We start from the raw sequence: 13,235 nt of genomic DNA on the forward strand, positions 1-13,235 counted from the left end.
AGTTTTAGTACATAATGGAGAGAGACCTCTTACACAGGGTATCCTCTACTCTATAAATATCAGAATCCTTTCTGGAAGTCAGTATATGAGACAATGAGCGCCATACAAGAACACACTATAGCTTTGAAAACATTGATATTTGTATTCTGACATCCATATCACAACACCACTCCAAACAAATGTTGTACGTATAAAGACAAATGCAGAGAGAGAGAGAGAGAGAGAGAGAGAGAGAGAGAGAGGAGAGAGAGAGAGAGAGAGAGCACAGGCACTTGACACAGATTAGTATACATGAATAAAATTCAAAATTTTTTGTATTTCGGAAAACTTGATATATTTCCCCAATAATTTGCGCATACTGTCTTCATACATGACAAATGTATTGCCACCTAACGTGTATTTACATATACCAAAGATATATAGTAGGGATCGAAATTTTCGGTATATGTAAATACACGTTATGTGGCAATACTTTTGTCATGTATGAAGAGAGTATTAGAAAAATATTGCGGAAATGTATCAAGTGCACCGATATACAACAAATTTTGAATTTTATTCATGAATACTAATATCTGTGTCAAGTGCCTGAGAGAGAGAGAGAGAGAGAGAGAGAGAGAGAGAGAGAGAGAGAGAGAGAGAGAGAGAGAGAGAGAGAGAGAGAGTGAGTTAGAGTTAGTTAGTTCTTCATAGAGAAAAATATGTTAGGTGAAGAAAGAAAAGACAATCCCCAAGTTCAGCCAGCAAACGTTTCGCTAACGTTTCGAGACGTTAAGAGATCTCCGCTTTCTTTTAGACACATCACAGTTGGCCTACGACACACTCAACACATTTTAAATACGGTTATGTCATCGGAAATATGTTAGAGAGATAATTAGAGAGGAAACTTTCTTCCGGCATTCCATAGCCTATCATTTTCGATTACCAGCAAATTATCTTTTATTAGCATCGTTCTACAGACAGGACAGTACATACCATGCAGGCCCGTCCACATTTTTACTGTCAAATTTAGATGAAGGTTTTTTGGGGGGGGTTTGTTTTGCTTTCCTTCTACACTTCTACATTATTGCGCTTTACAGTCTGAAAGAAATTGAATCTTAGCCATTGTTGGTCTCATAACGAGGAGTTCTCACACCCTCCACCAATTACAAATCCTGCATACGGGCCTGCCATGACCTTTGTTGCTCCACTGACTGGAATGAGAAATAACCCAATAGGATCTCCGACGGGGATGTTAAATTTATACATATCTTTCCAGACTCGAAACATTTAGTTAACAAATTCCATAACTTTCCAGGTTTTTCCATGACTGTATGAGCCCTGGAACATGTTGTATGAGCCCTGGAACATGTTGTATGAGCCCTGGAACATGTATCTGTCGAGCTGTTTACTGCTGGGTTATGCCTTGCCCAAAAATGTACTCTGCAACAAAGTAAAAGTTTTTGTTTTGTTTAACAACACCACTAGAGCACATTGATTATTAATCATTGGCTGTTGGATGTCAAACATTTGATAATTTCGACAGTCTTAGAGGAAATACGCTACATTTTTCTATCCACAGACAGGATAGCACATACCACATCCTTTGATATGCCAGTCGTGGTGCACTGGCTAGAATCTGCAACAAGGAGCATCATCCTTGTTTGTAAGAAAGGATAGGACGGGAAGGGGAGGAGAAGAGGGTAGGGAAAAGGAAGTCAAGAAAGGGGTGGGTGGGATGAAAGGAATGAAGAAACAAAATGTGGACCTATTGATGAAGAATCTTCTCTACATACACACATGGCCGTACGAAACAGAGGATGGGGGGGGGGGGGGGACTGCCCCCTTAGTCCTGGAGAAAAACCTCAAATTCGGGCAAAACTGATAATAGATATTTGGCCAAAATGTGCTAACCTGAGACCTTTTTATTGTGTATTTCCATCATTCTACTCTCAAAATTAGTTTTACATAATCCATGTAAAAATGCGTAGTGATTCATTTGCAACCATATAGAGATGTTTGGTAGTAATGATAGTATGAATAAACAGGGTTGAAAATTAGCAGTCGCCCGGTCGCTAAGGGCGAATAGGAATGTTACAAAGGTAGTCCATTGGGCGACCATCGAATTTAGGGTTTGGCGAGAATGGTACCAGTTAAAAAAGAAACGCACCGAAACTGAAATGAATGTGACAAAACACTGCGTCTGTGCTGGCGCGAACTACAGCAGCAGAAGACATAGAACATGCTCTATATTTTGACAGCACAAGACTCAGCTTTTGTGGTTTTGGGCCGGGTCTTTCTAAAACTAGAGCTCAAAACGAATTGCAGACATACATGTATTTTTAAAAACAAGAAGTCGTCGGCTTATTGGAATGGACTGGATACACCTTATTATCTATCAACTTTTTGACAATTGTTATTCAATGTTATGGTAAAAATTAGCCATATTTAATTAGCGTATATTATTCTGGGACAAAATAAAAATCTATCTTGTAGTTTTAACTCACACTAACGTGAGCACATACGCACATATAAAAGTCACAATGAAACTTTTCATTACTACAGGGATTATTCCACAGGTCAGTTAATCGATTGTTGTTTTAAGTTTAAGCGATTTGCATGAAAAAAGAATAGATCAGATCTAAAGTCTTGACACCAAGACTTACATGATGATATAACCGTACAAATATTACTGTAATGAAGAAAAAATATGTTGTTGTGCTTTGTAATATGATAACAAAGTACATCGTATATTTTGGTAAAATGTTGTGGTTATTTTTAACAGATTTATTTTTGTTTCGATATGTATTTTATTAATAGCCTATTACTATATCATTTAAAATATCCAAATTAAACGCACAAATGTGCGACCACGCACACACACACCCACGCAAACACGCAAACACTATTACATTTTACTGAGGCATAATGAATAAAGATAAAATTCACATAAAAATATAATCTTCTTTTTTTCTCCTTTTTGGGGGGAAGGGAGTGTAGTTCAAGGTAAATTTAAAAACAAATTCTTTAAAAATTACCATCAAACTGCATATGTTTTCTTTTTCTTTTCTGATACAGGTTTTAAGACAATTAATGGAACATCCAAAGTAATATGAACGACAAAACCGTAATACATTATCATGACCGTATCTCTGCACAATGCAGAGTCGAATGGGCATTTGGCAAAATAGTGGAAAATTCCATGGAGCTCTATCTGGTGCTTCGTCTATAGGACAGCCACTCCCGAGGAAATCTTTTACACTGAATTTGACACTTCTTGCATCACCACAGAGTTTATTTCATCCCTCTTGCATCGCTACAAAGAGGACTGTCACTTCCAGACTAGTTTACTAAAGCATGCACCATTTGTTTTTGTACTGCATTATCTTTTACTTCAGCGACAATGCAAGTCAAACTGCATATCTTTGCTGTTCTAACATTTTGTCTTCACCCTGTATTAAAAATGAGAAATGAGATTTAATCTGTATAATTTAATGGTAATTTGTAGAAAACAATATTTTTATTTATACTGGATTTCTGTTTTTAAAAATATTATTTGAGTTGGTATGGGTTTAAAACTTAAAAACATGTTTTTATATGCAATTTAACGTTATTCATTATGAAGTTACATGCCAATTCATCGCTTTCCTGTTGAAGCAAACGAACTATATACGGTGAGCACATGGTTATTATTCAACAAAGAACATTATAGTTTCGATTTTCGCTGTGCATTTGAATTTCAATGTGATAATTGGAGGGCTAGTTGAATTTGAGAAGGGCCAGTAAGATTTTTCTTCAAATGGCCCTGCTGGCGACCATGGTTTTAATATTAATTTTCAACCCTGATATATATATATATATATATATATATATTATTTTATAACAATTATTGTTATTATTTTATTACACACATATATATTCATTCATATATTTTTTAGATTTTGTTATATTCGTTGTAAACTACGTTCATTCTAGGTGATTTGGACTATTTTTAGATTCGTTCATTTCCGGCAATTGTAAATGAACTTAATTAATTATATTACATTTGTTTGTTGAAAGGTTGCAATAAATAATGTCATTTTATTCTCTGAACCCAGTGTAAAGCCGCCGGCACAATTATAAAACTCTTTGACAAGAATTTAATTGTCTACCGTGATGCTTTGAAAGGTCAGGTTACTACCGGAAATGGCAGTTGCGTCAAAACAAATAGGTAAAGCGAAACTAATTTCAAAACGTAAGTCTAGCCGTGAGTAGACCCCCTGCCAGCCCTATCTGTATCTCATTATTGATGTGTAAGGTCAGAATACCGGACAGTGTTCCCAATCATTAGGACTATAAACTCATTGTTTATTATAAAGTAGTTTTATATACAATTGTTTTTATAATAAACATTGTAGTAGGCCATTTCTTGTTGATGAGCGCATTTTGCATTATTTCTGTTACTATTCTTAGTTTGGTGGTTATATGTAGTGTTTTGATTAATGTTTATTTTGCGTTATTTCTGTTACTATTCTTAGTTTGGTAGTTATATGTAGTGTTTTGATTAATGTTATTTCTGTTACTATTCTTAGTTTGGTAGTTATATGTAGTGTTTTGATTAATGTTTATTAATATTAGTAGTTTAGACGTTGACACTCCTTTGAATACGTCATATAAAGTTAAACTAGATTAATTGTAAAGTGGTCAGAATCGCGGTTTCATTAAAGTCATGAATATACATAGACCTAAGCATCGCCACTTTAAATAGTAACAAGGCTACGAGAGTTATTTCCCTTGGTACATCAGTAGAAATTAATAGCAAATGAATTATTTTTATGAATATTATAAACTTACATTGTTTATTCTGACCAGTGTGTTATTTCAAGGTTATATTTGATAAATAAGTTTTAGTAATTAGATGGTAATGTTAGCTCTTTAATTTTCAAACAAGAACTGATCGATATGCGTGTGTGATTTACATAAATTGAGTTGAAGCACCTGTCTGTTCCTTTGTACATCACCCGAGGATGTTGAGCCAGTATTCTAGATTTATTTGTTTTAATTTGTATTCAAAATAGTCATGGTTATCATGCTAAAACGTTTTATCAGAGATTAACAAACATAATAATTATAAAACATATATATTAATATAATATAAATGGTTATTAAAAGATTTAGCTGTTCAAAGAGTGCATTGGAGCTGTGTGTTTCTGATCAGGTACAGTGTGTAATATCTTTACATGTACTTGTCAGTAAGTTGTCGAGGCTTCAATGTAAAATACACAGAACATTGTTTTAATGATATTATTGAACTATCATATAATACGAGTAATGGAATATATTTTCATCTCGTATAATGATACAAAGTTCAGTGAGAGAATATATTTTGTTTAAGAAACGAGACCAAAATATTGTACTTCGTCTCGTTTCAGGTCATCATTTGCTGCATGTTCATCATCTTCAACTCTGATCAATAAACATGTTGCCATGATGCCGTCTTATGTTGACAATCCACGTTACACACACACACACACACACGCACACACACGCACACACACACACACACACACACACACACATATATATATATATATATATATATATATATATATATATATATAGGAACCGTGGGTAACCGTAGTGTAGGCGCCGAAAACATTTTAACAGCTTTCGTAAACAAATGACCAGGATCTGAGAAAAAAAATAATGGAGGAAGGATATTTCTGGGGACCGACCTACTCATAAAAGGTCAAGTAGAGTATTATAAAGAATATAAACAGAAAGGAATATGACCTACTCATAAATAGGTAAAGTAGAGTATTCTAAAGAACATAACCATACATTTCACACTTGACAATCGTATCAAAACAAAATACCCAATCGACCTAAATATTACACCCTTCCACTGAAGAACATTAGTTTTGTTTCTCTTTGGCCTTTTACATGCCTCTTCACGGGCCGGTATAGCATGTGCCATTTCCGATGTGATGTGAACTATTTTAACATGTCCCAATACCACTAAGGTCCTGTCTCTGGATAGTCAGGGACTTGACCCGGGAGAGAATGATTTAAGGGGAGAATTTTGAAATTTACAGCCAAATAGGGATGGGAGTAATTAAAAAGATTTAAAGGGACATTCCTGAGTTTGCTGCAATTTTTAAGATGTTATCGACTAACAGAGACGTTTTAACGATTGTAATTACATTTCAAATATATTTATCTGCATAAAATATTAGTGGCTGTATATTACACGTGTTTCTGATCGTTCTAATATTTGTATTAGGTTAAATTTCATCTTATTTCCTAAAATATTGAAGGGTTTTGTACGTACGAAATTATTTGAAGACAAAATCCAGTTTGGGCTTCTTACAAATATCAAGACGACCAGCTCTTACGAGGTTAAAGGGAGGTTGGGAATGGAGGAAGTTTGGCACAGGCCTCACAGGGAAGATGATTAGTGGTAGTTAAGAAGAACACCAGAGGCCATTTCCGAGCTGTGACTCGAAAAGAGGGTCATACGTAGGACATACACGTCGTCGATGCTGTTCTATCAAACCTTCTCCACCACACAGCGTGGAGCACTCCCCATGACGCACCCGCCGAGAAAGCTTGGAACCCTGCAGAACAGAACTGTAATACTCCGCCAGGGTCTGTCGAGTATGGTACCAGTCCCAAATTAATCGCATTGAATCGAATCTGTCAAAACACACTGCGTCTGTGCTGGCGCGAACTACAGATAGATGGAACAATCATAGAACACGCGCTATATTTTCACACTGGCCGCTTCGCAATCTTCGATCCTTACTTTTTTTCTCTCTTTTTTTTTTTTTTTCCTTAATGAATAACAGGAATTATATATATTAAGCAATGTGGAATTAACGTAATTATTGGTGATGTTTAGAGAAGAAAATATATCCAAAGATATGAACGCAGTTAGCTATATTGATAACATGTAACCGTCTTTAGCACAATGCAACGTGATTGGGACGGTGCCGTTGCGAACAAGCTTCATGCTATTAACACATCGTAAATTTACGTATGTAAATGAATGAACAACAGAAGTCTCAAGTTGGTGATGTAGTTTCTTGTATTGTACTTTCCAAACATGAAACGTGATTAATAAGTTAACAACATGGTAATACAGATAATATACAAGTCAGAGCTCTTGGGCGAATGACACACAGGTCTCCCGATAGAGTTGACATTGCTTAAGTTACAAAACTGTCTCTCGGATCTTCCAGTAGAGTTTGTGCTTTGTGAGAGAACTTCAAGGCGTGTAAACATTATCTGTTCTCCCCAAGTCTGTCTTTCATGGGTAAATTATCCTTATTTATAAGACGCATACTAAACACGTATCTATGTAATATACAGTTGTCAAGGTGTACTCGTTCAGACGCCTGCAATACCCGTGGCAACAATTAAATTGCATTGTATTATATTGCTTGTTACATATTTAATTAGTGCTTGACACTAATTGGTTTGTTTAGAATGTCTCTAAGTGGATACCATGGCAGACGTCAGATTACCAATTAACTCATTCTGATTAATGCACATGTAAAAATAAAGATATAATCCGTATTGTTATAAAGTTGAAGTTTAGCACTGTGACAGTTATCCACCATCCGAAGAAATGACACGTCCTCATGTCTAGTTAATAACTTGTTAAGATAGTTTGTATACAGTGCTTGAAATAGTTGTCCCGCGCCCAAATTGTGGTATCACAATTAAACTGTTTCATCTATTAGACAAGTTCGCTTGTATCGTAATCTCGTTGAGTCAGTTGGTTAACATTGACGTCGTCTGAAGCAGTTGTAGTTGGCAGGCTGTTTATCTCGAGTTCGAATCCAGGCACTGATGCTGATGGTGCTGTCGTCTCTATAAACGTATACATGGTTTTGGCTGTGTGAATGTCAAGCTTACTTTCTAATATCACTTTAGGTATCTCAAGACTATGAATTTACTGAAAATTAATACGTTTAGTGTTTATATTATTTATTCCGAAAAACATTTAATAATCAAATGAGTTGTTATTTACCTTCGGTGATATTTGTCTCGTCTTGTCATGTACTGTTGTGGATATGTTGTATTACTCAATGTATTTAGTCTTTGTACTAGTTCATAATTTTCCCGTCTAAGATTTTCTAACTCAGTGTTTTGTTGAACAAGCTTATTGTAATAACTGATTGATTGTTGATGTAAAGCATCAATGTCTGTTTGCATTTTATGACACACAATTTTGTTAAACTCTTCATTATTTGCATTACTGTTACGAGAATCTTTTAAGTCTTCTGTCAATTTATTTTTTAATACTTTGTAACAACGCTACATCTTTTTTAGACTCTTGGAGTTCTTTTGTATTTGTACAGGTTTGTTCTAGCTGTGCTTTTAGTGAACTGATTTCCTGAGATTGGTTCTGGATGGTTAGTTGTGCTTCTGTCAAATCGTTAGTTGTTATGATAAAATTATTTCTGGCTTGATTTATTTCCCTACTGGAATTTTGTTTGGCCTTAAGAGCATCGAGTTCTTGTTTTAGTGGGTTATTTAAGTTGACAACGCTAGTGAAAGACTTAGCACCTAAGTTACAAAATGGTAGTTGCCTAGCAAAAATTTTTCGAAATTCGTACTGAGATTTTCTAATATTGTTCCTTTCTCTTTGTTTATCCGATTTGTGTTTAGGTTTAGAAATGTTGTCGACTTTGGCATGATGTTTGGAGTATTTATGACAATTTATGTGGTTTACATCTGAGTGAGCATTTAGATTAGAACATTTTAAACAGAACATTTGTAATGGACATAGATTTGCACGACATTCACAATTTCTTTTGCCAAATAACCACTTACCGTTTTGACAGACCGTGTCGCTTGGGACGTTCTGTTGTGTAGAATTCCATGTTAAGCTAGTCGTCCGGATTTTGGGTTTTCGTTGACACGAATATTGATGCATTTCTGTTGGTCCAACAGTTATGTAAGTTCTATTTCTGTCAAATTTTGATTAGAAAAAGTTAATTTTCGCAAGACTGTGCTCGTTCTATTATTCTTGATTCAGTTGTACTTTGCTGTACCTGGTTGCAGAGTCACGTAGATTGTGTTGTAGTCGCTTCGCTGTAGTCAGGTAGATTTTGATGTACTCGCTTTTCTGTAGAATAAGGTAGATTTTGATGTACTCACTTGGCCGTAGAATAAGGTAGATTTTGCGATCGGATCTCCACCACTTAACACAGCGTAAATTTACGTATGTAAATGAATGAACAACAGAAGTCTCAAGTTAGTGATGTAGTTTCTTGTATTGTACTTTCCAAACATGAAACGTGATTAATAAGTTAACAACATGGTAATACAGATAATATACAAGTCAGAGCTCTTGGGTGAATGACACACAGGCCTCCCGATAGAGTTGACATTGCTTAAGTTACAAAACTGTCTCTCGGATCTTCCAGTAGAGTTTGTGCTTTGTGAGAGAACTTCAAGGCGTGTGAACATTATCTGTTTTCCCCGAGTCTGTCTTTCATGGGTAAATTATCCTTATTTATAAGACGCATACTAAACACGTATCTATGTAATATACAGTTGTCAAGGTGTACTCGTTCAGACGCCTGCAATACCCGTGGCAACAATTAAATTGCATTGTATTATATTGATCGTTACATATTTAATTAGTGCTTGACACTAATTGGTTTGATTGGCATGTCTCTAAGTGGATACCATGGCAGACGTCAGATTACCAATTAACTCATTCTAATTAATGCACATGTAAAAATATAGATATAAGACGGTGCAGGATGGATGAAATAGTATTGTGTCGTGCTCGCATCGGTCATACTTACTTAGCTCATTCATTTACCTTAAAGAAAGATCCTCCACCTCAATGTCAGCACTGTCAGTGTTCTCTGACGGTGCGCCACTTTTTGGTGGAATGTAAGCATCTTAAAGAAACTGGAAAAGATATATTTGGCCAACGTATTGTGATGGACCCGTCGGTGGGCCCATTGGGCTATATCCAGCCAGTGCTCCACAACTGGACAACGACCGTGGTATGTACTATCCTGTCTGTGGGATAGTGTAGGATCCCTTACTGCTAATAAAAAAAAAAGTAGCCCATGAAGTGGCGACAGCGGGTTTCCTCAATCAATATCTGTGTGGTCCTTAACCATATGTCCGTATAACTGTAAATAAAATGTGTGGAGTAAATAAAAGATTTCCTTCCTCGTAAAATAAAGATTAATTGAATACAAATATTTATTTTTAGTATTTTGTTTTAGTCAAGGGAAAGAAAGACATATTTGTCTCGAAGAAAGGAATGTTTGTTAAGAAGAAAGGCATATGCGTTAAGGAGAAGAAAGGAATATTTGTTAAGGAGAAGAAAGGGATGTTTGTTAAGGGAAGAAAGGAATATGTGTGTGTGTGTGTGTGTGTGTGTGTGTGTGTGTGTGTGTGTGTGAAACATCCCCAGCCATTGCTTTGAAGAAAGAACGCGTGACTGCAACTCAACCCTCCAACCTAACCTATGATCTTTTAACTGCATTTTAAACACAAGTATTTCCCTAGAGTACAAGCCTTTTTACAGGGCTTTTTAATTACCAAATGGGTAAATACAGTGGTCGATCTAGGATCGATCCCCGTCGGTGGCCCATTAAGCTATAGCCAACTAGTGTATTATGTCAGAGAGAGAGAGAGAGAGAAAGAGAGAGAGAGAGAGAGGAAGAGAGAGAGAGACAATATTACCTTCACATTTTCTCAAGGTGAAAAAAGTATTTGATCTACGAGTCGTATGCCTGCTTGGCATGTGTATCACGCTGGCATATTAAAGGCTGTGGTATGTGCTATCCTGTCTGCAAGATGGTGCATAGGCCTATAAAAGATCACTTGCTGCTAATGATAAAATGTAGCGGGTTTGGTGTCTAACACTATGATAAAAATTACCAAATATTTGACGATGATTAATGAATCAATGTGCTCTAGTGGTGTTGTTACACAAAACAGACTTCTTTTTTGGTGATTGTCGGGCTCTTGTCGTATTATTGTATGAGACGGCCCCTGGAAGACGGAATGGCTGAATGGGCGATCATGTGACGCAACGTCACGATATAGGTCGGCGCACTTAGAATTCTGCTGTCCGGAGTTTGCCGAAGCTTAGCTGAATATGGGTGCTGTCGGGTTTCTTTCTGTAGTGTATGTATTAGTGATTAATATTTGAATCTTTTTTTTTAATCAAGGAACTCGAAAATGGTCGATGTAAATGTATTTGACGTCAAACATAGGATTGTTGTGGTATTAGAGCGGAAATCTTTGACTACTTTTTGGTGGTCGGCGATTGCCAAACAAATTGCATAGCTTGGTCTCCGACTGTAATGAGAGCGTATTTATGTCCAAATGTCCGTCTAGCTCTCTTAGTCCATGGGCCAGACCAAAATTTGGTACCACCCAGAGGGACAAAGGCTCATAGGTTTTTTTTGATAGGTCTATGCATGTAGATAATAAAATGAGGTGATAGCCTTCCGTATCGAGTAGCTTTCTGTCATTTTCACCCTGAAAAATGAATAGTATACGGGAAAAATTACGAAGCAAATTTTGGGTGATGGGGAAACTTAATTTGGAATAACGTTCCTTAGAATCACCCTATCATAGCAATTCACCGCTCAAAATGTGTGTTTCGAAGCCCCCTATCAATTACACAATTTGCGGATTTCAGCTTTGCCTCGTCATCTATTGGGACATTTGCCAAAATCAGTCCTAGAAATGGCTAGAAACTGTGTCAGAATGAATGTCCAACCATTTAAAAGCACCCATGGTCAGTCATCTAGAAAAATATTGAAACTGAAACAAACAAGCCACGGTCAGTTTTTGCGGAAATTTATACTTTTATGATATATCAAATTTACCAGCCTCGTTAACTAACACAACACCCTATTAGAACAAATAAACACTCAAATTGTTTATTATGAAGTGCTCTTGGCATCTGATGTCTTTTAAAGAAAATTATTATTGGCATGTATAAAAGTAGGTCATCAGAGGTCAAAAGGTCACTATTCAGTTTTCTATGATTTGATGGTACCAACCAAGCTCATCCTGAAAAATAAGTATGGAAACGGCAATGAGAAAGTCATAATGTGTCTGAGCACCCTAATTCAGTTTTTGTTTTCATATTGAACAGGTACAGGCTGGTGGAACTCTTGAAATTCCATCAAAATTCATTGAACTGATCTTTTAAAAATGCTTACTCCCCATTCAAACTATTGTCAATAGATAACACTAGCTGTCTGTTTCACTTTCACCAAATAGAGGTAGAATGTAATCCTTTGTATTTAGTTCAATTTCTAAGTATCTTTGCAACTTTGGCCACATATACTTGGTACTTGCACTCCTGAAGAACATCGCGTGGGTGGTGTCTTGTTTGTCTAACACAGAATGTCAAAGTGTCGGTAGTTGGATTGGATTTAATATAAAACTCCGGTGTGGCAGGGACATTGTAGAAGACAATATTGCCTACCTCCCAACAGTAAATGTCCCTGCAACAGACTTGACAACTGTCTATGAAGTACTGAATCGATCCCTGAAAATCATGCATGCTTTGAAACTGAACGTGATTGTATGTGTATTTGATCAGACACTCTACGCTAAAGCCTCGGAGGTTGCATGGAAACACCAAGATACATTCAGTCCCATTGTTCTGCAATTAGGGGTCTTCCACACAATATGTACAATGCTGGCAATAATAGGGAAGCGTTTTGGTGATGCCGGGTTAAGAGATGTAGCTGCAGAATCTGGGGTTATTGCGGACTGTTCGATATCTGGGGTGCTGGATGGTCGAAAGTACAACCTTGCAATTAGGCTACACAAACTGATGTACTAGGCACTCATGCGATTAGTATGGGGTGGCTTTGAAGCATGGTTAGGGGATAATGAAAAGGATAACCTGACCCAAGCACTGATTATTGTCAGATTTTGCAGAGGACATATCTGGAGAAAGGTTGCAAGAGTTGGAACAGGTGCCATCATATATGCGTATACTACAGCTCTTTCAACAATACCTAAACCTTCTCAGAAATGACAATGGCAAGCTGTCTTCATTTTGGATGTTGTATGTGGACATGGTAGCGATTAGCCTCGGGTTGTTGCTTTCTTCAAGGGAAGGAGATTTTCAGCTTCATCTTGCCTCCATCAGGGCCTTGCTTCCATGGTGCTTCGCTTATTGATAGGCTGAATTACGCCAGATACCTTCTCCTTTATACTATGCCCAGATGTCCAATTTCTGCACCGACCATCCTGATGTGTATGATTAC

At 36.6% G+C, this 13,235-nt stretch overlaps 1 protein-coding gene across 1 annotated transcript in view; it reads left to right on the forward strand.

Moving 5' to 3' along the window:
* The window catches only part of LOC121385141 (scavenger receptor cysteine-rich domain-containing group B protein-like), an 80,450-nt gene extending 68,321 nt beyond the window's left edge, over positions 1 to 12,129 (forward strand). The window contains exon 13 of the mRNA XM_041515678.1: positions 12,107 to 12,129. Within this exon, the coding sequence (XP_041371612.1) occupies positions 12,107 to 12,129 (23 nt within the window). The remainder of the gene's footprint in view (positions 1 to 12,106) is intronic.
* Positions 12,130 to 13,235: the final 1,106 nt, after the last annotated feature.

Source organism: Gigantopelta aegis, chromosome 11 (assembly GCF_016097555.1).
Source record: "Gigantopelta aegis isolate Gae_Host chromosome 11, Gae_host_genome, whole genome shotgun sequence".
In the NCBI taxonomy this organism is placed as follows: Eukaryota; Metazoa; Mollusca; class Gastropoda; order Neomphalida; family Peltospiridae; genus Gigantopelta; species Gigantopelta aegis.